A 24519-nucleotide genomic window follows, 5' to 3' on the forward strand; every position below is an offset into this window, starting at 1 on the left:
CCCATTTTTTGGGTGAGGAGACTGAAGCCCAATAAGGGACTGTCTTATGGTCCCCACAGCTGTTAAAAGTGGCCTGGGATACCATTCTAGGTAATATGACTTGAACCCCTCCTCTCAACATGAGTCTAGATGGCTCCTAAGGCAGAATTCTACACATTTGTATAGGTTTTTGGAAAGAGTATGAACATTGAAGCAAGACATACAGTGGTTTAATTTTAGATCTACCCCTTATAAGCTGTGTGGCCCTGGCGAATAGCTTTTTTTCTATGTTTCGGGTCCTTTTTCCCATAAAAGGAGGGTAATAATTATATTTCACAGATTTGTAGCAAAAATTACATGTTTTCCTCCAAGATCAATTTCCCCTACCTGCCTTGATAATAGAAATTCTGGTTTTTAATAGGTGTGAGGCCGCCAGAGTATATTTTCCTTAAAACTAGGTGTGACCGTGGGAATAAGTCTGTCCCAGGAAATTCAAAGTAAGTAGTATATGGTAGTTTCTAGAAATCTTCCTTAAAAGATTTCTGATCAATATCTTTTTGGTTTTTCTGCATCTTTTTCCTTCTGAGTAGCAGAATGTGATGGCTAAAGCTGGAGCATTTGTTTTGGATGAAGTACAATTCGAGCCTTTGAATGAAGGCCATGCACGGCAAAGTAACCAGAGAGAAGGAGTTTGGAGTCTCAGTCATTTGCAGTGGAGCCACTCTACCAGGCTGGCTACCTGTGCATTCTTACATAAGAAAAAAATGCACTGACTTGTTCAGCTAGATCGACTGGTCTCTCTTCTGTCAATCAGATCTAACAGACTATCCTCTCCCAGGTAGGACCATTTATTTCCAGGCCAGCCTGTGCAAACCTAGCAGTTTTATCTATTGGTTAACAAATATGTCTATTCCATTTTTCAGTTTTTTTGTGGTTGCCAAGACTCATGTCTATGTTTATTTACTAATTGATTTCATAACATCAATACTGTCCACATCTCCCATAACACAGCAAATACCTCATGTGTCTTGTCTGCCATACTCCCCAAACCAGCATCCTAATGATATGAGTGAATAGGTTTGTTCTAGATACTTAGAAATACAATTTCTAGTTATACTTTTTACTTTTTCTTTTGGTTCTAAGCTTAATACTTTTTTAGACAGCCATAAATTTTCTAAGATTTGATTAGTCATACTTGGAGTATATTCTGGGATTGTTTTTTCTTCTTCATTGAATAAGAATATTGTGATTATTGCCATCATGTTGGAAAGATATATTCTCCAGAGTTAAAACTGTAGCCTCATCTTTTTTTTCCTTCAATATTTTAGAAACTGTTACTGCATTGCCTTTTGCCATCTGGTACTGCTATTTGGAAGTTTGCCACCAGTCTATTTCCTATTAATTTTTGTGAGCTCCTCTTTCTGTCAAGAATTTAGAATTTTCATTTCTTTTTGATTGTCTTACATTTCACAATAATTCACCACGTATTTTTTTGTGTTTCTTTGGGTAGATTTTAAATGACCAATACAGCATTCCCATTTTCCTGGGAGTGAGGTTGAGCAATGGGTTTAGAGCACAGGTTCTGGTTCCCAGAGCTGCCACTTGTTAGTTGACCATTGACACATGACCTAAAGTCTTGGTGGCACAGTTTTCTCAGCTTTAAAATAGGAATAATAATTTTGAGCTAGTTAATGTCATGGTAAACAAATGAAATAATATTTTAGAGCCTGACATAGTACCGACCCTTAGTGCTTCCTCCTTCCTCTGAAGAATTCCTTATATCTTGTTTACCATTTTCATCCTGTCATACCATTTCTTAAGCATCAATTCAGAGGGTAAGGAAATTAGGGGAAAAAAATGGGGAAGGGTATAATTGGTTTGATATGTAAAGAAAAAGAAGGGATGTACAGGAGAAAATAGCACAATATTGTAAATCAACTATACTTCAGTTAAAAAAAGAAGAGAAAGGAAGGGATATTGATGGGCCTAGTTCCTTATACTGAAAGAGAAGGATTTATAACTTTTAAATAAAAATGTAAAATCTGAAAACATTTAAAAAAATAAATTCAATTTTGTCTTTCTTGTTTTATTGCCATGTACCTCTACCGTTTAATTTGTAGCTTGAGAACAGCATTTATGGGAGCAAATGTAATCACTTTTTAGTCTCTCCACAAACCAACATTCCACCTTCACATGCACAGGGGAATAAGGGAGGCGTTGGCATACACACACTGTCCTCAGAGCAATAACCTGTTAAAATTTCAGTATTCATTTTCTGAAGGACGTTTGTAAGGTAGCATTTTTCATCAACACTGTGGCCCATCACACATTATGTCAGAGATGAAGTACTATTATCAGGATCACAGGTTACTCTGAAGTTTCACAACATTTGAAATGTACATAATTCAAAAGAGAAAAATAATAAGGTATGTTCCTGGCTGATGTTTTCACCATCAATCACATGACTTCATTATCATACAGTTTACTGAAAGAAAACAAATATGGATGCAAGCCAAGTAAAAGCTAATTCAAATAGACCTGTTCGGTTCAATGGATTCATTGGTGAAGGATCACATTCTGTGGGAACAAAGGAATTTTTTTAACAGCTATATTTGTTCTAGTAATAATGTAGTTATTGAACGTTTTCAAGTAACCATGTCCACCATTCATTATGTCATAGTCTGTCTTAATCAATCTCCTTGGCTACAAAAGTACAATATCCCTCCATCATATTGTTCTGTTCACAGTACCCACTAGAATTTAACTTCTTACTATATAGACTGATGGTTGTCAAATTTAATGTGTGTCTGAACTACCTGGACCTGGAGGGCTCCTTAAAACATAGAGTTTTGAGGCCTCATTTTGAGTTTTAGATTCAGTTGTTCTGAATTTGCATCTTAACAGATTTCCAGTTGGTGCTGGTGCTGTTAGTCCAGGCATCACACTTTTTAAAATGACCATCTATGATGTGTCTGATAGGTTTTTAGCAAGTGTTGAGGTTTTTAATTTTTATTAATTTTACACATGAAACCACTGTGGCTAAAATAACAATGGGAGACCAAAAATGTTACTCATGACAGAGTCAAAACTCAGGTCAGCGATGTTGCTTTCATCTTACACTTACTCAGAGTGAACGTGTTACAGCCCAGCCACACTCGAACACTTCCTAATGTCCATCTGGTATCTACTTGACTCTTGCCAGAAGAATTTTCCTCAAGCCCCGAGGAGCCTTTTACTTTTAGGTAGTGGTAGCAATCTTTGTCTACAAACTTACTAAGAGAGGTTTAACATTGTTTGTCTAGAGATCAACTTAATTTTCATTTCAATCTCCCAAGCAGCTTAGCTGATAAAACTCAACATCCTGACACCAAATGGCCATCTATGATGCATCTAAATTCAAGATGGCTACCAGGGTGCCAACACACTGGGCGAGAGATTCTTCTGGATCATTTATCTACACCAGTGCTGTTGAGATTTGTAAAATTCCACTTGATCCTCAGCTGTTCACACAAGCTGCTGCTCTGCGTGCATTATTCCTACCCCCAAAGGCCTCATTACGTCCAATGTTTCTGATCATTACCTGCACTGTCACATTGTGGTATAAAACATTATCCCACTGCTCTTGAGCCACAGAAAATTAGGAGGTGTGTTGGGCCCATTTGCCTAAATATGTCCCCATAAAGGACATTTATATTCTGGATTTTTTTCAATTCCTGGATTCTTTTTGGGTAAGAGGACCCAGCTCTCTCTGAGGGTTGGGTTATTATCCCATTGTCCCCCCGGGATAGGACTGGGGCACGGGCAGGATACAGGACCATCTTTCTTAGAGATCACAAGTCTGGGAACCCACATCTAATTCAGCATGCAGGAAGTGTTGGTCACACTCATTATGCATTATTACTACATTTTTTATGTTTCAAATTCTTCTGCATCTAGAAAAGTCTTTTTTATGTTTTACTGCTCTAATATATTTCCCTTAAAGAATGAGTTTATCTGCCTGAATTGGGGTAAAGGGAAGGAGATTTAGAAAAAGCAATACTAATATCTGAGTACATTACCTGTTAGGCTAGCCATCGAGGCTGACAAATGCTAGGCTGGCTGACCTGCTCAGACTTATGCACCAACCAACGAGGCTTGTTAGTTCTCTTTTCAGTCATCTGTGTTTCTCAGTTCCCTCACCAAGTGAGATAGTTTGGTACATTTATTATAAATGCTAAATACAATCAGAAGAAATGTGGATATTTTGTGTTGGGGTAATTTAAGAAGCTTTTTCCAGGGGAGAAGCATGTAATGGTCCTTGTAGGAGCACAGAGTTTCAGCCTTGGGAGGCGAGAAAGGGATGGTTGTGGTACTGGGATGATGGAACAGGTGGAACAGGCTGTGTGTTTACACTAAAGGGGTTTGGAAATGACCCATGTCCTTCCTTTCCTGGGTGAAACAGAAGTCCAGGGAGGGGAAGTTACTTTCTCAGTGCCATGCTCCACCAGGAAAGAAGTATGGGGCTCATGATCTCAACCCCCACTGCCCCACACCACATTTCACTAATCATTACTGAACTGAGCATGAGGTCTGGATTGGAGTAAAGGTACTTAAAGTGGAGTGAGGGCACAAATTTTGGGCTATTCAGAAAAAGAAATGAAGAAGGCAGAATAGGATGACCTTGGGGATCAACTTGTACTGAAGGGGGAGGAATAGGAGAAACCAGACCCTGAAACTCACATTCAAGTAGATCCAACAATTCTCGAGACCCTAATGAACTCCAGGCACTGCACCAGGGGTCTCCACCCCATCATTCCATTCCCCTTCTGCCCCTGCTCTCTGATCTCTTGATCCTAAAGATCAAGGTGGAGGGATAAAGCAGGGCAAGGCAGGGCTTTCTGATGGTGGGCTTCATGCTCTTTTCTTTGCCCAATTTTAAAACATAAAGTGTTTATCTTTATCTTCCAGAGTATTTTCATTTCATAAATCATGCAAGAAACCTAAGTGTCCATCGACAGATGAATGGATAAAGATGTGGCATATATATACAATGGAATATTACACAGCCATAAAAAGAAACGAAATTGATTTATCTGTAGTGAGGTGGATAGACCTAGAGTCTGTCATACAGAGTGAAGTAAGTCAGAAAGAGAAAAACAAATACCGTATGCTAACACATATATATGGAATTTAAGAAAAAAAAATGTCATGAAGAACCTAGGGGTAAGACAGGAATAAAGACACAGACCTACTAGAGAACGGGCTTGAGGACATGGGGAGGGGGAAGGGTAAGCTGGGACAAAGTGAGGGAGTGGCATGGACATACATACACTACCAAATGTAAAACTAAAAGCTAGTGGGAAGAAGCCGCATAGCACAGGGAGATCAGCTTGGTGCTTTGTGACCACCTAGAGGAATGGGATAGGGAGGGTGAGAGGGAGGGAGACACAAGAGGGAGGAGATATGGGTATATATGTATATGTATAGTTGATTCACTTTGTTATAGAGCAGAAACTAACACACCATTGTACAGCAATTATACTCCAATAAAGATGTTAAAATACTAAAAAAAAAAAAAAAAAGAAGAAGAAGAAGAACATTTTTAGATTGTTTTTTCTGTTTTAAAAAGGAAAAACAATCACCTGTTATTTCCAATTTTAGAAACTGGAGATGGTCATTGCTAATATATTGATGTACATTTTTGCAAACTTCTGATGATGACCCACATTTAGGTGCAGGAATTTTACGTATGCATGTGGTTGTCTATGTGTGCATATTGTATATAGCATATGTAATATAGATACAGAGAGAGAGATTATATATGTATATATTTTTTCCAATCCTAGCAACTCACATTACATTCTTTTTTGCCACCATCAATATATCTAAACCTCAATTTCACATATTCACCATATTCTGCTCTCTACTGAATTATTACTAGTTTCACTAGGTACGCCTTACAGTTATCTTTTTATTCTTATTATTCTTCACCTTTTTATTTTATATCATTTTATGTAGAATATTTATAGTGTCCCTGTAACAATGCCTATCCACTGATGTTTTATAACCACTAGACCTGATGTCTCATGTTAATTTCTAGATGATCCAAATAATGTTTTACGTTTAAAATAGGAAAACAATGTTACAGCATCCCTACCTGCCATGACTCTCCAGGCAACGTTAGCAGCCTTGACCTGGTACAGAGCATCCTCTTGTTCTGGGCCTCACTCAAAACCCCTGCTTTTGGGGTTACCTGGTAAATGGGCCAGAGCAACACACCCCAATGATGACTATGTTGTCTCCAAAGTTCATAGCAGCTTAACTTTTAATGATCAAAAATTGGAAACCCAAATATCTATCAACAGGATAATTTTTTAACTATGCTGTATGAATTCTATGAACTACTATTCAGCAACAAAAGGAAAAATGAACAATATTGGATGCCAAGGCTGACCTGACTACTGCAATAAGCAGAATCCACAGTGTTTAATAGGCAAAGATATGTAGCAACAGCTAATGGATCATGGAAAATGAAGGGGTGATTTAGATGAAAAATGACTACAGTCTTGCTAAATGTGCATTAAAAAGTCATAATACTGTGATCAGAAAGTTTATGTTATGGTTTGCAATAGAAAATCATAACCTCTGCTTCTGTTTTCTGATCTAAGTCAGAGCCTGATCCCATCAACTTAAAGGATGCCCATGTTTCTTTGACAAAAGATCCTACAAAATTACTGCAAGTATTTGAAGTACATATTCTGCCAGTCCTTCTGTAAAGGGACGTGGCTCTTTTCCAGGCTAACAATTCCTGGACAAATCAGATTGTTCAGACTTTTTCAGAACTGGTGAGTTTAGGTCTGATCTCACACTAATACAAGGGGACCATCACAATCACATGGCTTGGGTTGGATACCATGAAGGCAAGGTGACCAATTCATACTACCTGTGAGCCCACCATACTGTTAAGCATCCCACCCCTGAGTGTGTAATTAAGATAAATATTCTTAACAATGGGAAGAACATCAAATTATGTCCCTGAGTCCTCGAGTAAGAGCTATTAAGGCAGTAGGTGTATTCGTTTTCTAGGGTTGCCCTCACAGATCACAATTAGGGTTGGCTTACAACAACAGAGATGTATTTTCTTGCAGTTCTGGAGGCTAGAAGTTTGAAATCAAAGTGCAGCAAGGTTGGTTTCTTCTGGAGTTTCTGGGCAAAGTCTATTCCATACTTCTCTCCTTTTCTGGTGCTGCTGGCAGCCCTTGGCATCCTTGGCTTGTGGATGTATCTCTCTGCCTCCACTCTCACCTGGCCTTCTTCTTGCTATGCATCTCTGCCTCTACCTTCTCTTCTTATAGGGACACTAGTCTTGGATTAAGGCCCACCCTAATCCACAAGACCTCATCTTAGCTTTACTAATTACACCCTCAAAGACCCTATTTCTAAAGAGACACGTTCTGACTTTTCTGGTGGACATGAATTTTGAAGAGACACTATTTAACCCACTACCCAACAGTGGAAATTCTGGAAACACTCCCTCTTTATTCAGAAAATAAGAGAGAATCAGTAGCAATAATGTATCCCGGGACTGATCTCAGGATGTGACAAACTATGTTCCACTGGCCAAACTTGGTCGACTGCCTATTTTTGGAAATAAAGTTTTTTGAAATACAGCCATACTCATTAGCTTATAGATTATGTATGGCTGCAGAGTTCAGTAAATGTGACAAAGACCCTTAACCTGCAAAGCCTAAATTATTTAATATCTGGTACTCTACAGAAAAAGTTTGCCAACTCCTGATTCAATTAATTCAAGGTTGGTGATTGACATAATATCCCATCCAATTTCTGACTCTTGCTAAAACCAGAAGAACTATAACAGATGAGGGAGAACTACTGTAAATGTAACCAGGTGGCACTGTTGTTGTTTTTTTTTTTTTTTTACCCTTTAAAAAACAGAGTTTTATTGAACTAAAATGGACATACAATAAACTGCATATATTTTAAGTCTGCAATTTGTTAAGTTTTACATATAAATATGACATATACGTATGCTTGACACATATGCATGTATACACCATGAAACCATTACCACAGTCAAAGTAATTCTTACCCCTCAAAGTAACCTTGTACCTCTTTGCAATCCAGATTTCCTGCCCCTTCTCCCATCCTTAGACAGCCACTGATCTGCTGTCTATCACTAGAGATTAGTTAGCATTTTCTCAAACTTTATATAATGGAATAGTATAAAGAATATTCTTTTTTTGTTTGGTTTCTTTCACTCAGCATAATTATTTTCAGATGCATCCATCTTGTTACATGTATCAACAGTTCATTCCTTTGCTTTGCTGAGTAATATTTCATTGAATGGATATATCATGATTTATTTGTCCATCTATTGATGGACATTTGGATTGTTTGGCTATTATAGATAGGAATCTTATGAAAATCTAGCTTTTATGGATTTTTGCTTTCATATCTCTTGGGTAAATACTTAAGATTGAGTGGTGAGGAATACATATTATTAACTTTGTAAGAAACTCTCAAACTGTTTTCTAGAATTGTAGTACCATTCTACATTCCTATCAGCAGTGGATGGGTTCCAGTTTCTCCCCAGCCTTATCTACATCCTCATCAACCCTAGGTGTGGTCAGACTTTTCAATTTAATCATTCTAAGGAGCCTATTATTTAGAATGGTAACTCATTGTGTTTTTCAGAAAATTACATAATATTTTATTACCTATTTCCCTGACATACTTCTTTTTTTAAGGTGTACAATGTGATGCTTTTTTTTTTTTTTAACATCTTTATTGGGGTATAATTGCTTTACAATGGTGTGTTAGTTTCTGCTTTATAACAAAGTGAATCAGTCATACATATACATATGTTCCCATATCTCTTCCCTCTTGCATCTCCCTCCCTCCCACCCTCCCTATCCCACCCCTCCAGGCCGTCACAAAGCACCAAGCCAATATCCCTGTGCCATGCGGCGGGGGCACTGTTTTTTTCTAATCGCAGCTGCTGTGCTGATGGGGTATTTTACGGAAGTGGATCAATACAGCTTCCAGCATTCACTGTACAACCACTGAGGAGGGAAAGTGCAGTTCTTGACCCACATCAGGATCACTGGTAAAATCAGTTTGATTTTCTATGGGAAACTCAGTAATACATGTTCACTATATTCTTCAGGGCAGTATTAACTATCCAGAATTCTGCCACAAAAGAGTCTTTAGGAATCATCTTGCTGGCCCTCCTGGTGCAGCTCTTGTGGCAGATAAGAGAGGCAGGAAGATGCTCATGGGCATGCGCCTCCAGTAGGTCTTTTAAGGACCATATTTTTCTCTTTCTTCTTTTCTCCCTTCTCTTTTCAGCCCTGTGGCGGACAGGGTCTTGGTGCACTGGACTGGTGTCAGGTATGAGGCTCTGAGGTGAGAGAGCCGAGTTCAGGACATTGGACCACCAGAGACTTCCTAGAGCCACATAAAATCAATCAGCAAGAGCTCTCACAGAGATCTCCATCTCAATGCTAAGACCCAGTTCCACTCAACAACCAGCAACCTCCAGTGCTAGATGCCCCATTCCAAACAACTAGCAAGACAGGAACACAAGCCCACCCATTAGCACAGAGGTTGCCTAAAATCATAATAAGTTCACAGACACCCCAAAACACACCACCAGACACTGTTCTGCCCACAAGAAAGACAAGATCCAGCCTCATCCACCAGAACACAGGCACCAGTCCCCTCCACCAAAAAGCCTACACAACCCACTGAACCAACCTTAGCCACTGGGGGCAGTCATCAAAAACAATGGGAGCTATGAACCTGCAGCTTGCAAAAAGCAGAACCCAAACACAGTGAGTTAAGCAAAATGAGAAGACAGAGAAATACACAGAAGATGAAGGAACAATGTAAAAGCCCACCAGACCAAACAAATGAGGAGGAAATAGGCAGTCTACCTGAAAAAGAATTCACAGTAATGATAGTAAAGATGATCCAAAATATTGGAAATAAAATGGAGAAAATACAAAGAACGTTTAACAAGGAACTAGAAGAACTAAAAAGCAAACAAACAATGATGAAAAACACAATAAATGAAATTAAAAAATTCTCTAGAAGGAATCTTCTAGAGAATTATAGCAGTATAACTGAGGCAGAAGAACAGATAAGTGATCTGGAAGATAAAATATTGGAAATAACTACCACAGAGCAGAATAAAGAAAAAATAATGAAAAGAATTGAGGACAGTCACAGAGATTTCTGGGACAATGTTAAATGCACCTACATTCAAAGTAAAGGGGTCCCAGAAGAAGAAGAGAAAAAGAAAGGGTCCAAAATATATTTGAAGAGATTATAGTTGAAAACTTCCCTAACATGGGAAGGAAATAATCAATCAAGTCCACGAAGCACAGAAAGTCCCATATAAGATAAATCCAAGTAGAAACACATGAAGAAATACATTAGTCAAACTAGCAAAAAATAAATACAAAGAAAAAATATTAAAAGCAGCAAAGGAAAAGCAACAAAAAACATACAAGGGAATCCCCATAAGGTTAACAGCTGATCTTTCAGCAAAAACTCTGCAAGCCAGAAGGGAGTGGCATGATATATTTAAAGTAATGAAAGGGAAGAACCTACAATTAAGACTACTTTACTCTGCAAGGATCTCATTCAGATTGGATGGAGGAATCAAAAGATTTACAGACAAGCAAAAACTAAGAGAATTCAGCACCACCAAACCAGCTTTACAACAAAGGAACTTCTCTAGGCAGGAAATATAAGAGAAGGAAAAGACCTACAAAAACAAGTCCAAAACAATTAAGAGAATGGTAATAGGAACATACATATAATTACCTAAAATATAAATGGATTAAATGCTCCAACAAAAGACATACACTGGCTGAATGGATACACAAACAAGACCCATATATATGCTGTATACAAGAGACCCACTTCAGACCTAGGGTCACATACAGACTGAAAGTGAAGGGATGGAAAAAGATATTCCATGCAAATGGAAATCAAAAGAAAGCTGGAGTAACAATTCTCATATCAGACAAAATAGATTTTAAAATAAAGACTATTACAAGAGACAAAGAGAGACACTACATAAAGATCAAAGGATGAATCCAAGAAGAAGATATAACAATTGTAAATATTTATGTACCCAACACAGAAGCACATCAATACATAAGGCAGATGCTAACAGCCATAAAAGGGGAAACAGACCATAACACAATCATAGTAGGGGACTTTAACACCCCACTTTCACCCATGGACAGATCATCCAAAATGAAAATAAATAAGGAAACACAAGTTTTAAATGATACATTAAACAAGATGAACTTAATATTTATGAGATTCCATCGAGAAACAACAGATTACACTTTCTTCTTAAGTGTTCATGGAACGCTCTCCAGGAGAGATCATATCTTGGATCACAAATCAAGCCTCTGTAAATTTATTAAAATTGAAATTGTATCAAGTATATTTTCTGACCACAACTCTATGAGATTAGATATCAATTACAGGAAATAAAAACTGTAAAAAATACAAACACATGAAGGCTAAACAATACGATACTAAATAACCAAGAGATCACTGAAGAAATCTAAGAGGAAATTGAAAATTACCTAGAAACAAATGACAATGAAAACACAATGACCCAAAACCTATGGGATGCAGCAAAATCAGTTCTAAGAGGGAAGTTTATAGCAATAAAATCCTACCTCAAGAAACAAGGAAATCTCAAATAAATAACCTAACTTTACACCTAAAGCAATTAGAGAAAGAAGAACAACAACAACAACAAAAAAAACCCAAAGTAAGCAGAGGGAAAGAAATCATAAAGATCAGATCAGAGATAAATGAAACAAAAATGAAGGAAACAATAGCAAAGATCAATAAAACTAAAAGATGGTTCTTTGAGAAGATAAACAAAATTGATAAACCATTAGCCAGACTCAACAAGAAAAAAAGGGAGAAGACTCAAAGCAACAGAATTAGATATGAAAAAGGAGAAGTAAAAACTGACACTGCAGAAATACAAAGAATCATGAGAGATTACTACAAGAAACTATATGCCAATAAAATGGACAACCTGGAAGAAATGGAGAAATTCTTAGAAAAGCATAACCTTCCAACACTAAACCAGGAAAAAATAGAAAAAATAAACAGAACAATCACAAGCTCTGAAATTGAAACTGTGGTTAAAAGTCTTCCAACAAACAAAAGCCCGGGACCAGATGGCTTCACAGGCAAATTCTATCAAACATTTAGAGAAGAGGTAACACCTAACCTTCTCAAACTCTTCCAAAATATAGCAGAGGGAAGAACATTCCCAAACTCATTCTATGAGGCCACAATCACCCTGATACCAAAACAAAAGATGTCAAAAAAAAGAAAACCACAGACCAATATCACTGATGAAAATACATGCAAAAATCTTCAACAAAATACTAGCAAACAGAATCCAGCAGCACATTAAAAGGATCATACATCATGATCACATGGGGTTTATCCCAGGAATGCAAGGATTCTTCAATATATGCAAATCAATCAATGTGATAAACAATATTAACAAATTGAAGGAGAAAAATCATATGATCATCTCAATAGATGCAGAAAACATTTTGACAAAATTCAACACCCATTTATGATAAAAACTCTCCAGAAATTAGGCATAGAGGGAACTTATCTCAACATAATAAAGGCCATGTATGACAAATCCACAGCCAACATCATTCTCAATGGTGAAAAACTGAAACCCTTTCCTCTAAAATCAGGAACAAGACAAGGATGCCCACTTTCACCACTATTATTCAACATATATTGGAAGTTTTAGCCACATCAATCAGAGAAGCAAAAGAAATAAAAGGAATGCAAATTGGAAAAGAAGAAGTAAAACTGTCACTGTTTGCAAATGACTTGATACTACACATAGAGAATCCTAAATATACTACCAGAAAACTACTAGAGTTAATCAATGAACTTGGTAAAGTAGAAGAATACAAAATTAATGCACAGAAATCTCTCGCATACCTATACACTAATGCTGAAAAATCTGAAAGAGAAATTAAGAGACACTCCTATTTACCATTGCAACAAAATCAATAAAATACCTAGGAATAAACCTACCTAAGGAGGTAAAATCCCTGTATGCAGAAAACTATGACACTGATGGAAGAAATTAAAGATGATACAAACAGATGGAAAGATATACCATGTTCTTGGATTGGAAGAATCAACATGTGAAAATGACTATACTACCCAAAGCAATCTACATATTCAATGCAATCCCTATCAAACTACCAATGGCATTTTTCACAGAACTAGAACAAAAGCTTTCATAATTTGTATGGAGACACAAAAGACCCTGAATAGACAAAGCCGTCTTGAGAGACAAAAACGGAGCTGGAGGTATCAGGCTCCCTGACTTCAGACTATACTACAAAACTACAGTAATCAAGACAGTATTGTACTGGCACAAAAACAGAAATCTAGATAAATGGAACAAGATAGAAAGCCCAGAGATAAACTTATGCACACATGGTCACCTTAACTTTGATAAAGGAGGCAAGAATATACAATGGAGATAAGACATCCACTTCAATAAATGGTGCTGGAAAAACTGGACAGCTACACAGAAAAGAATGAAATTAGAACTCCCTAACACCATACACAAAAATAAACTCAAAATGGATTAAAGACCTAAATGTAAGGCCAGACACTATAAAACTCTTAGAGGAAAACATAGGAAGAACACTTTTTGACATAAATCACATCAAGATCCATTTTGACAACCTCCTAGAGTAATGGAAATAAAAAAAAATAATCAACTGGGACCTAATGAAACTTAAAAACTTTTTCACAGCAAAGGAAACCATAAACAAGATGAAAAGACAACTCTCAGAATGGGAGAAAATATTTGCGAATGGAACAACTGACAAAGGATTAATCTCGAAAATATATTAGCAGCTCATGCAGCTCAATATGAAGAAAGCAAACAACCCAATCAAAACATGGGCAGAAAACCTAAATAGACATTTCTCCAAAGAAGATATACAGATTGCCAAAAAACATATGAAAGGATGCTCAACGTCACTAATCATTAGAGAAATGCAAATCAAAACTACAGTGAGGTATCACCTCACACCAGTCAGAATGACCATCATCAAAAAATCTAGAAACAATAACTGCTGGAGAGGGTGTGGAGAAAAGGCAACCCTCTTGCACTGTTGGTAGGAATGTAAACTGATACAGTCACTATGGAGAACAGTCTGGAGCTTCCTTAAAATGCTGAAAATAGAGCTACAATATGACCCAGCAATCCCATTCCTGGGCATATACACTGAGAAAATCATTATTCAAAAAGAGTCATGTACCACAATGTTCATTGCAGCACTATTTACAATAGCCAGGACATGGAAGCAACTTAATGCCAATTGACAGATAAATGGTTAAAGAAGATATGGCACATATATACAATGGAATATTACTCAACCATAAAAAGAAACAAAATTGTGTTATTTGTAGTGAGGTGGATGGACATAGGGTAAGTCATACAGAGTGAAGTAAGTCAGAAAGAGGAAAACAAATACCATATGCTAACACATACATATGGAATTTTTTAAAACATGGTTCTGATGAACCTAGGGGCAGGACAGGAATAAAGATGCAGATGTAGAGAATGGATTTGAGGACACAGGGAGGGAGAAGGGGAAGCTGGGATGAAGAGAGAGAGTATCATGGACATATATACACTACCAAACGTAAAATAGATAGCTAGTGGGAAGCAGCTGCATAGCACAGGGAGATCAGCTCAGTGCTTTGTGATCACCTAGAGGGGTGGAATAGGGAGGGCAAGAGGGAGATGAGAGAGGGAGGGGATATGGGGATATATGTATGCACATGGCTGATTCACCTTGTTATACAGCAGAAACTAACACACCATTGTAAAGCAATTATATTCCAATAAAGATGTTAAAACAAAAATAAAAGGGGCTTCCCTGGTGGCGCAGTGGTTGAGTCCGCCTGCCGATGCAGGGGACACGGGTTCATGTCCCGGTCCGGGAAGATCCCACATGCCGCGGAGCAGCTGGGCCCATGAGCCATGGCCTCTGAGCCTGTGCGTCTGGAGCCTGTGCTCCACAATGGGAGAGGCCACAGCAGTGAGAGGCCCGTGTACCGCAAAAAAAAAAAAAAAAAAAGAATCACCTTGTTTCTTGATCCTGTAAAGTTCCATGTGACTGCACTATAGTAATGACATCACAGTAATTGTACATGGTGTGTAAATAGTGGTAAGTACCATTAACAACCTAGTATGACACATGCATCCCACAGGGTGGGGAAACACAAAAGGGTTCACTGACCTGACATATTGGTAAAGTTTTGGCGGCTGCAATGGTCTGAGGCATGCCAGAGTACCCCTCTGTGGAAAAAAAGAAAAAGACAAAAAAAGAGAAAAGAAAAGTTACACCTCATGCAGCAGAGAGAATGTCAATGCAGATCCCTAGATTTCTGAAGAAACGCCATGGCTTCCAGAGCAACAATAAATGACTCTGTATTATTAAACCATTACTGCTCTTCTGCTGGGTCCTAATAGAGAATGAACACTTGACCATGAGATACTGTGTTTATGTTGCTAGAGTTGCTGGATATATTCAGATCCACCCAATCACATATTTAAATATGCTTAAACATAAGCAATACAAAGGATCTATATTCATGTTTAAGCGCCAGCGATCCAAACCATGTAATGAAATGATATATTTGCAACTCGGCCTTTGGGTCCACAGAAAATGGAACTGGGTGCCCAGCCTCTTGTATCCCCCTACTTATATTAAACCAACAACTCTTTCTTGGGAGTCGGGTCCCTAACACCAACGGACAAAGGAGAAAATAATTAGGATCAGGTCCACGGATGAGTTGACATGACATTTTAGAGTTAGCACAGAATGGGTTTATTGCCACATTTAGGGTGTGGAGTACTCAGCAGTACAGCGGTAAAGAAAATTCCTCCCAGCCTGGAAACATAGCTGACACATGGTGCTCTATTCCTAGTAGCTGGAAGACACACATAAACACACACACACATACACGCACACCAAGAGAGGAATACCTATACTGATAACAGAATAGAAATGTACGATCTCAGATTTTATATTAAACTGTTATGTTTTCTTCCCAAAGAGGACAGACTGGTTTATGAGAGAATTAACAAAATTTTAAATATTTCTCTGTAATTAGAATACTTTGGGAAAAAATGAATACCTCTCTTGGTAAACTAGAATAAAGAAAAAAAATATGTGGTTTAGGTTTCTAAGGACAAAAGCAAATTATCATTTAAACTCATGTTAATAAATATTTACATGCATGAATTGAAATACCCTTAACTGAAAGAGAAGATGATGAGAGAAATTCTTTTTCTTTTTCTTGGGAAATGAGCTAAAATTGTATATTTATTCTTTAATGTTTGCCTCATGATAACCCTGCGGCATAAGTATCACAAATTCTTTTTACAGATAATGAGATTGTAAATGATAAAGGTGAGCTAACTTGGCCAGTCCTGTCCCCAAATGGCAGAGTCAAGCTTTAGATCTAACTATTTCTGTTGCTAAATCTATGTCCTTATACCCTGGAGCTCATCAGGTTTAACTCAAGGGTGAAACTTCTAGGCCTTGGGTTATGAAAATGGTTCAATCAAATGACTATGTGAACTGGCATGAAAAACCCCATAATCTGAGAGTAATTGTGGGAACTGGGAGAACATGGTTTAGTCCTCAGGCTTTTCTTAATGAGTTTTGTAACCCTGAGCAATACATACACCAACCAGTCGTGGGTTTCCTCACCTGTGAAGTTAGCTGTTTGACCTAGATTTTCTCTGAGTTGAAAATCTTGTGGCTCTAAAATTATATGATTTTGTGGATAAGAAGCAACACCATCATACAGCTTCTAAATGATATGGGTGCAACAGTTGCAAAGACAATCACATCAGAATTCATCAGAGGTGTTTCAGATGTGTCTAATGAATCATTTTCTATATTGATAAGGAAAGAAAGTTGAGTCATGCATGTAAGCATGCATAAATAAATCAGAAAAACACTGAAAATCAAGTACAGTTAAACTGAATGGTGAAATAAGGAGAAAAGTGCTTCTGAGCTGTAGCCAAAATTAAGGGAGATGTGAAAAGAAGAGAGACCTTCAGACAAGATAAACTGCTTTGGGCGTGTTTCACCACGTAGATTTGATTGTTTCTCATCCTTAACAACCTTGAACTATTTCTTGCCCTCGCCTACACCTGAAATACGAATCAGAATAAAAATGTTTCTTCAAAATCCCAAGGGAACAGATTAATTTTTTTCTTCCCTCTGCCTTTGTACTTTTATGCGATGAGAACTGTTCTTTGATTCTTCCTCAAGCAGCAGCCCTCAGTGGGCGGTATATGTAAATAAACTAGAGAATGGAGAGTTACAAATACTTTCCAGTGATGGCCTAAGGCCAGACTAGAGGCCAGCCTGGCTCCCGTGTGACTGTCTTTGCCACGTTTTACTCTTTGTGTGATTTCCAAGACTTTCATCCCTCGGCATATGTGAGCCTATGAGCCTGCTCTGGAGACTCCAAACTTCAATATAACTCCATGTCTCTTCCCAAGAGTTACTGAGCAGATATTTTGCAGAAGGTAGTAAACCTTTGAATAATCATCTTTTTGAAGACGAATTAAGATGATACATTTAATTAATATTGATTTATGTTGCACCATAATAATGAAAAAATAAGCATTGATTAATTAATTCAACAAACATGTTGGAATCTACTGTGTCCTAGGGACTGTAAAATTTAACACAGAGAAGAAAAAGCAATTTTCTCATCATCAATCTCTCCTCATTCTAGCAAGAAACACATATACACAAGGATTAACCACCACAAAATATAATGAGATGCACCTAAAGGGAGGTGTTAATAAGGCACAAAGCTCTATCTAACTGTTTTCAACTTGATGTGATGGAGTTAAATTCTCCAGTATGTTCTATATATACTAACAATGAAAGATCAGAAAGAGAAATTAAGGAAACAATCCCATTTACCATTCCACCAAAAAGAATAAAATACCTAGGAATAAACCTACCTAAGGAGGCAAAAGACTAGTACTCTGCAAACTGTAAGATTTTGATGAAAGAAATCAAAGGTGACAGCAGATGGAAAGATGTACCCTGTTCTTGGATTGGAAGAATCAATATGGTCAAAATAACTATACTACCGAAGAATATCTACAGATTCAATGCAATTCCTATCAAATTACCAACAGCATTCTTCACAGAACTAGAATCAAAAACATTTTAATGTGTATGGAAACACAAAAGACCCTAAATAGCAAAAGCAATCTTGAGAAAGGAAAATGGAGCTGGAGGAATCAGGCTCCCTGACTTCCAATTACAGTACAAACCTACAGTAATCAAAACAGTATGGTACTGGCACAAAAAGAGACACATAGAATAATGCAACAGGATAGAAAGCCCAGAAATAAACCCACACACCTCTGGTCAGTTAATCTATGACAAAGGAGGCAAGAATACACAATGGAGAAAAGACAGTCTCTTTAATAAGTGGCCCTGGGAAAACTGGACAGCTACATGTAAAAGAATGAAATTAGAACATTTTGTAACACTGTGCACCAAAATAAACTCAAAAAGGATTAAAGACCTAAATGTAAGACCAGATACTATAAAACTCTTAAAGGAAAATACAGGCAGGACACTCTTTGATATAAATCACGGCATGATCTTTCTGGATCCATCTCTTAGAGTAATGAAAATAAAAACAAAAATAAACAAATGGGAACTTATTAATCTCCCACATGTCCTAGAGCAGAAGAGTGGCCCAAGCCACTTGCAAAACACTGTTATGCAAATATTGTTTGCAGAACAGTAAGCAGAACACAGGAAACTGGAGAAGGGGTGGCTTTGGTGTCAAGAGGTCAAGGTTGTCTGGAAAACTGAGCCCTGATTGTCCAAAGGTCTTATTTGTCAAATCAAGGAGTTTGGTCTTTTCATCAGAGCTTATGGAGCCATTTGAGTTTTCAAGTGGGTGAGTAGTTGTAATTTAACATGCCGTTGAAGACGACTTTGCAAACATTGTCAAGGAAGCCTACTATATTTTAAAAAACAAACAAACATTGGCTTTGGAAACTAGAAAAAAAAATTACTCAGCCATAAAAAAAGAATGAAATAATGCCATTTGCAGCAACATGGATGGACCTAGAGATTATCATACTAAGTGAAGTAAGTCAGATAGAGAAAGACAAGTATCATACAATATCTCTTATATGTGGAATTTTTAAAAAGGATACAAATGTACTTAGTTACAAAACAGAAATAGACTCACGGACACAGAAAACAAACTTATGGCTATCAAAGGGGAAAGGAATTTGGGATTAACAGATACATACTACTGTATATAAAATAAAGAACAAAGTACCTAATATATAGCACAGAGAACTATATTCAATATCTTGTAATAACCTAAAATGTAAAAAAAATCTGAAAAAGAATATACATATATATCTGAATCACTCTGCTGTAACCTGAAACTAACACAGCATTGTAAATCAACTACACTTCAATTAAAAAAAAAAAAAAAACTGTTCAAATTTTGATTCCTGCAATTTCCAGTGGGATTCTAAGCACATAACTCAATCTCTCTGAAAATTATCTTAATAAATCAGTGCCTTAATTTCCCATCTTTAAAAAAGCATAGTATTTTTTTGGTCCATTAACATGTGTGTGCATTTTTTAGAGTAAATTATATAAAGCACAGTGATGTAATGTGCCTTCGCGTGGAACATATTAAGTGCTTGGTAAATCGGGTGTGGGTGTGTTTTATTCTGAGAAGGTACAGGTGACTCTGGTAGTAGAGAACAGCAAATCGGTCGAAAAAGTTGCTTCATGAACAGAGCCCCGTCAATAGTCTCTGGCCAGCCCACAGTGGCCATGTGCAATCTTCCCACTCTACCAGTAACCCAGGCGCTGGGCCCACCTCTGTCCTTGCAGCCAGGCTCCCGGCCAGGCACACCAGAGCTGGGCGCCAGCCCAGCTGAGTGGCTGATCACACATCCAGGAGAGGGTGATTGCCCCCTATGGCTCTGCTGCTTCTCATCTCATCATGTTATATAACCTTCTGTGGCCATAAACACTGTCGGGGTCTGGTGTGTGCTTTCCTCTCTCCCAGGCCTCTCTGCCATCCCCCAGATGCCTGTAGCCATTATTTAAAGTCTTGTCACTCACTTTCTGATACAGGAAAATATGCTCCCTGGCTTTCAGTTTGCCTGCATGTGGTCAGGAAGTGGTAAAAAGTCCAGCATTTGTGAGTGCTGACTGCCAATCAAACTGAGATCAACAAAGGTTATAAGAGAGAGAAACACACGTAGATCATTGAAAAGGGGGACCAGATAGAATTACAGATACAAGAAACAGCATATGTGCATTAAGTGTTGGCAGTCCCGAGGAGACATATTATTTCTACACTTGAGCCAGACAACAATGGCAAAGTGACCGAAGTGTACCTGTCGGTGAAAGTGGAGTGGAGGCGGGGCGGAGCAAAGACAAAGACTGACACTGAAAAACAAGAGAAAAATGAAAAGCAAGGAAGTTGATCTCCCCTGGACTGTGCACTTAAGACAGCTGGTGCAGGAGTGTAGTTTAGGAGAGTGATGTCAACTTGCACAGTAGTTTGCAGCTAAAAAGTGCTAGACCAAGTTTTTTGACTCTCAAGCACTGTTTCCAGTAACAATATTCAAGCTACTCTACATTGAGTCCCTCCTATGTTTTACTGTTTTGCATGTAAATCTCATGATATCCTAATGGAAACATTATCTGGTGTTACTGTTGGGGAACCTGAGGAGGAGAGGGTTGAGTGATTTGTCAAAGGTCATAGAGACTGACTTGGCATCAAAAGCAAGGTTGGCTCTGTTTACCTGATAAGGTGTTAGCTCCGTCCACCTGAACAAGCCTGGGCTCTCTCCATAGCTGTGGTGCAATGTCCTTCCCATCCCAGCCAGCCATCCTCTACCTTCAGGAGTTATCCTGAAGAGCTGGATTCTGACAGCGGAGAGCATAATCTCAGTGCACTCAGGCTTATCCCAGGACAAACAATAGAAGGAAGATTGAAACATACTTGGTCCCTGAAAAAGAGCTCTAAGACTTACCTTAATGAGCATATCAGGAGAGTTAAGAAAAAAAGAAAAGCAAAAAAAAATCCGAAGAGTTTTAAGAATAAAACTCTAAACACGGCAACAGAGTTGAATTACAGACCAATAAAAATGCTTAATGATGACCTAATGTATCTAATTAAGTACTAAGTATTTCCAGTGATCTACTGCTTGAAAGAGTCACATTTCTAGTAACACAAATAAAAGTCTAATCATAAACAATACTTGCCTGTCATGTCTTATATATGAAATCAAGATCAGAGCTGCACTTTCTGTGGACGGAGCTTTGGCCTTCATCTACAGGGTAGAAATGGAGCCTTACTGGCCTGCTAGATATTTATGCCAAAAAGCCTTTATATCTAGCAAAAAAAGTACATAGTACCTTAAATACTTTGACGTTTACTGAGGGGGAGTGATATTACTTGATGGGTAATAAAAAGAATAGATTGAAGGCTAGAACAGAAGTAAAGCACTCTCAGGTCTCATTTTCTGGATAAGATTGTGTGTTAGACTCTAGTGATCAATCTGTCTGCTGGAGAAATTAAATTGTATTTAGTTGTGGACTTGAAGACGCAACTTGGAGATTGAATCTTAGTTGTACCACCACTTACTAGTGGTCACTATTTAACAAGTCAATTAAATTTGATTTTGTCATAGAAAAAAAATCTAGATCATAACCATGACCTATAGCGAGAAGTAATTGAGCTATCTGAATTTCCGAAATATGCTACTGGCTCATCCAAGAAGAGGGAAGAGCATATTTATTGAGCATGGTTGAGTCACATAAAAATTTCGCTTAATCTTATCTATACATCAGAGCAGTCCCATAAAACACCTTTATTCCAGTTACCAATCTGTCAACATACAAGGATATTATATTATTATTGGCTATATTCCCCACACCGTACATTTCATCATTTCTTTTGTAGCTGGAAGTTTGTAACTCTTATTCTCCCTCACCTATTTCTCTCCTCTCTCCACTCCCTCCCCTCTGGCAACCATTTGTTCGCTGTATCTATGATTCTGTTTCTCTTTTGTTATGCTTGTTCATTGTTCTGATTTTTAGACTGCACATATAAGTAAAATCATACAGTGTTTGTCTTTCTCTGTCTGACTTATTTCACTTAGCATGATACCCTCTAGGTTCATCCATATGGTCACAAATAGCAATATTTCATTTTTTTTAATAGCTGACTAATAGTCCATTGTGTGTATATGTATATATGCTGTGTGTGTGTATATATATATATATATTTCAAATTTATTTATCCATTCATCTGTTGATGGACATTTAGGTTGCTTCCATATCTTGCCTATTGTAAATAATGCTGCAAAGAACATAGGGATGCATGTGTGTGTTCAAATTAGTGTTTTTGTTATCTTCAGATCAGATGACAAAAGAGAAATGCTTACAGGGTCGAGTGTCAAGGGTCCCAAAGCAGGGCAAAGAAGGGTAAGTTTACTATGAACCCCAAAACAAGGCAAAGGGTAAGTTTACTGCTGATGACTAGACATCCTAAATATTACCTCAGTAAAGTAGTCCTGCTTTATGCCATCTACAATTAAACAATTTTACCATCTTTATTTCCACCTGTATTTAACTTGACTTACTTGCTGAATTATCTGTCACTTCACTATGATATAAGGCCTTTAGAGAGCAAAAGCAATGTTATATTTTTGCAAATATGCAAACTTCTAACCACAGTGTACTGTATATAGTAAACAGTCAATAAATATTTGTAAGTGTGAAATATAATGAAAAACTGATGGTGTTTAATGCATGCTCCTTAATGAGTTTTTAATGTTTTTGTCCTTACCATATAAACCCAAGAAAGTATACACTAATGCAAATGTAATTTCTGGAGTGAATATGTTTTGGAAGATATTTTTAAATGGTTCAATTTCATCCATTTCAAGCAAAAACCTTAAAACCATTTTTTTTGTCTCTTTACTATTTTCCAGAATTTTTTTTTTTTTTTGCGGTACGCGGGCCTCTCACTGTTGTGGCCTCTCCTGTTGTGGAGCACAGGCTCCGGACGCGCAGGCTCAGCGGCCATGGCTCACGGGCCCAGCCGCTCCACCGCATGTGGGATCTTCCCGGACCGGGGCACGAACCCATGTCCCCTGCATTGGCAGGCGGACTCCCAACCACCGCGCCACCAGGGAAGCCCTATTTTCCAGAATTTTAATGAACCAGAACTTAAGGAGATATTGCCAACACTCCCGGTGAAACAAAGGCACTGAAAAGTTGAGTCAAACACTACACTAAAGGTAAAAGTTTATGGTGATCTATGATTTTGTACAACTCCTTGCTCACTTGCCAGGGCCCTAACCCTGCAGCGATAGCTTGATGTCCTCCTTCTGCCCGTCACTCCTTCCCGCTTCCCCCTGAGTGTGCTGGTGGCGGTCTCAGAGGTGGTGCTGCCCCTCTGTGTCCTGCTGTTGTTCTAGGGGTTCACTGCCCTCTCAGGAGACCCCAGTGACTCTGTCCATCACTCCATAGATCACTGTCAGTGCTTTATGCACTCAGTGTACTCATGTCTCCTTTCCCTTCTCAACATGTGTTCTCTTGGATGGCAAGGTATCTGGGTTGGATATCACACAGCCAGAATATGATTTATAAAGTTTATTATAAGTGCAACAGAATAGAAATTCTTCATTAAGAGGCTTAGAGAAATGTGATAGGTGTTCTCTGTAATGATTAATCACAGCATCCTTGATGAATTTTTTGGGCAGCCTCATGAAGGAACGAGATGAACACTGTGTTTTAAGAACCAAACCTGAGTCCATCTGAGGCTCAAATTCTTCATTTCAAATTGAGAACAAGGTTCATTTCTGCCAACTCCATCAAGGATACGTGAATATCTGTCTAAGGAGTATGAAATTTCACTGGTGCTACAGGCTGAAATTACAAGAATTTTAAAAAATAATAACATTTTGTACAATCAAGATCATGTTAGCTCTAGAGCACCCATTTTGTGAGTAGAGGGAAACTTAATCAAGTTAAATCCAGTACTCTGATTCTTTATTCAAATTCAAGTATCATTATCTCAATCACTGTCCAATTCAAATTCTACTTCTCCCTGATTTCTTCCTCTTCTCAAGCATTTCCTCCTTCTCCTCTTCCTATAGTTGTGCTTCTACATTATAGGTTTTCTGGGTCTTGCAAGGAGGAACGTGATTGCCCACAAAATTTCCTCCAGAGCAGCTAGGCATGGTGCATCATTGGCCCATATGGCTGCTGCCATAGTTACCAGCTATTCTGACATTTTTGGTTGAGCAGCCCTTTGTAAGGTTAATAAAAACTGTCAAAGATTCTGCCAAGCAGACTAGACTTTGTCTTATTGAAGTCACTATAT

At 38.0% G+C, this 24519-nt stretch overlaps 1 protein-coding gene across 1 annotated transcript in view; it reads right to left on the bottom strand.

The window, feature by feature from the left end:
• LOC309827259 (uncharacterized protein) overlaps positions 1 to 24519 on the bottom strand; it is a 104413-nt gene that overhangs the window by 15734 nt on the left and 64160 nt on the right. Inside the window, exons 4-5 of the mRNA XM_082661804.1 lie at positions 20927 to 21050; positions 15327 to 15385 (exon numbers count right to left, since the gene is read on the bottom strand). Coding sequence (XP_082517930.1) covers positions 15327 to 15385; positions 20927 to 21050 — 183 coding nt within the window. The remainder of the gene's footprint in view (positions 1 to 15326; positions 15386 to 20926; positions 21051 to 24519) is intronic.

The sequence above is a fragment of the Grampus griseus genome (assembly GCF_964374135.1).
Source record: "Grampus griseus genome assembly, chromosome: 9".
In the NCBI taxonomy this organism is placed as follows: domain Eukaryota; kingdom Metazoa; phylum Chordata; class Mammalia; order Artiodactyla; family Delphinidae; genus Grampus; species Grampus griseus.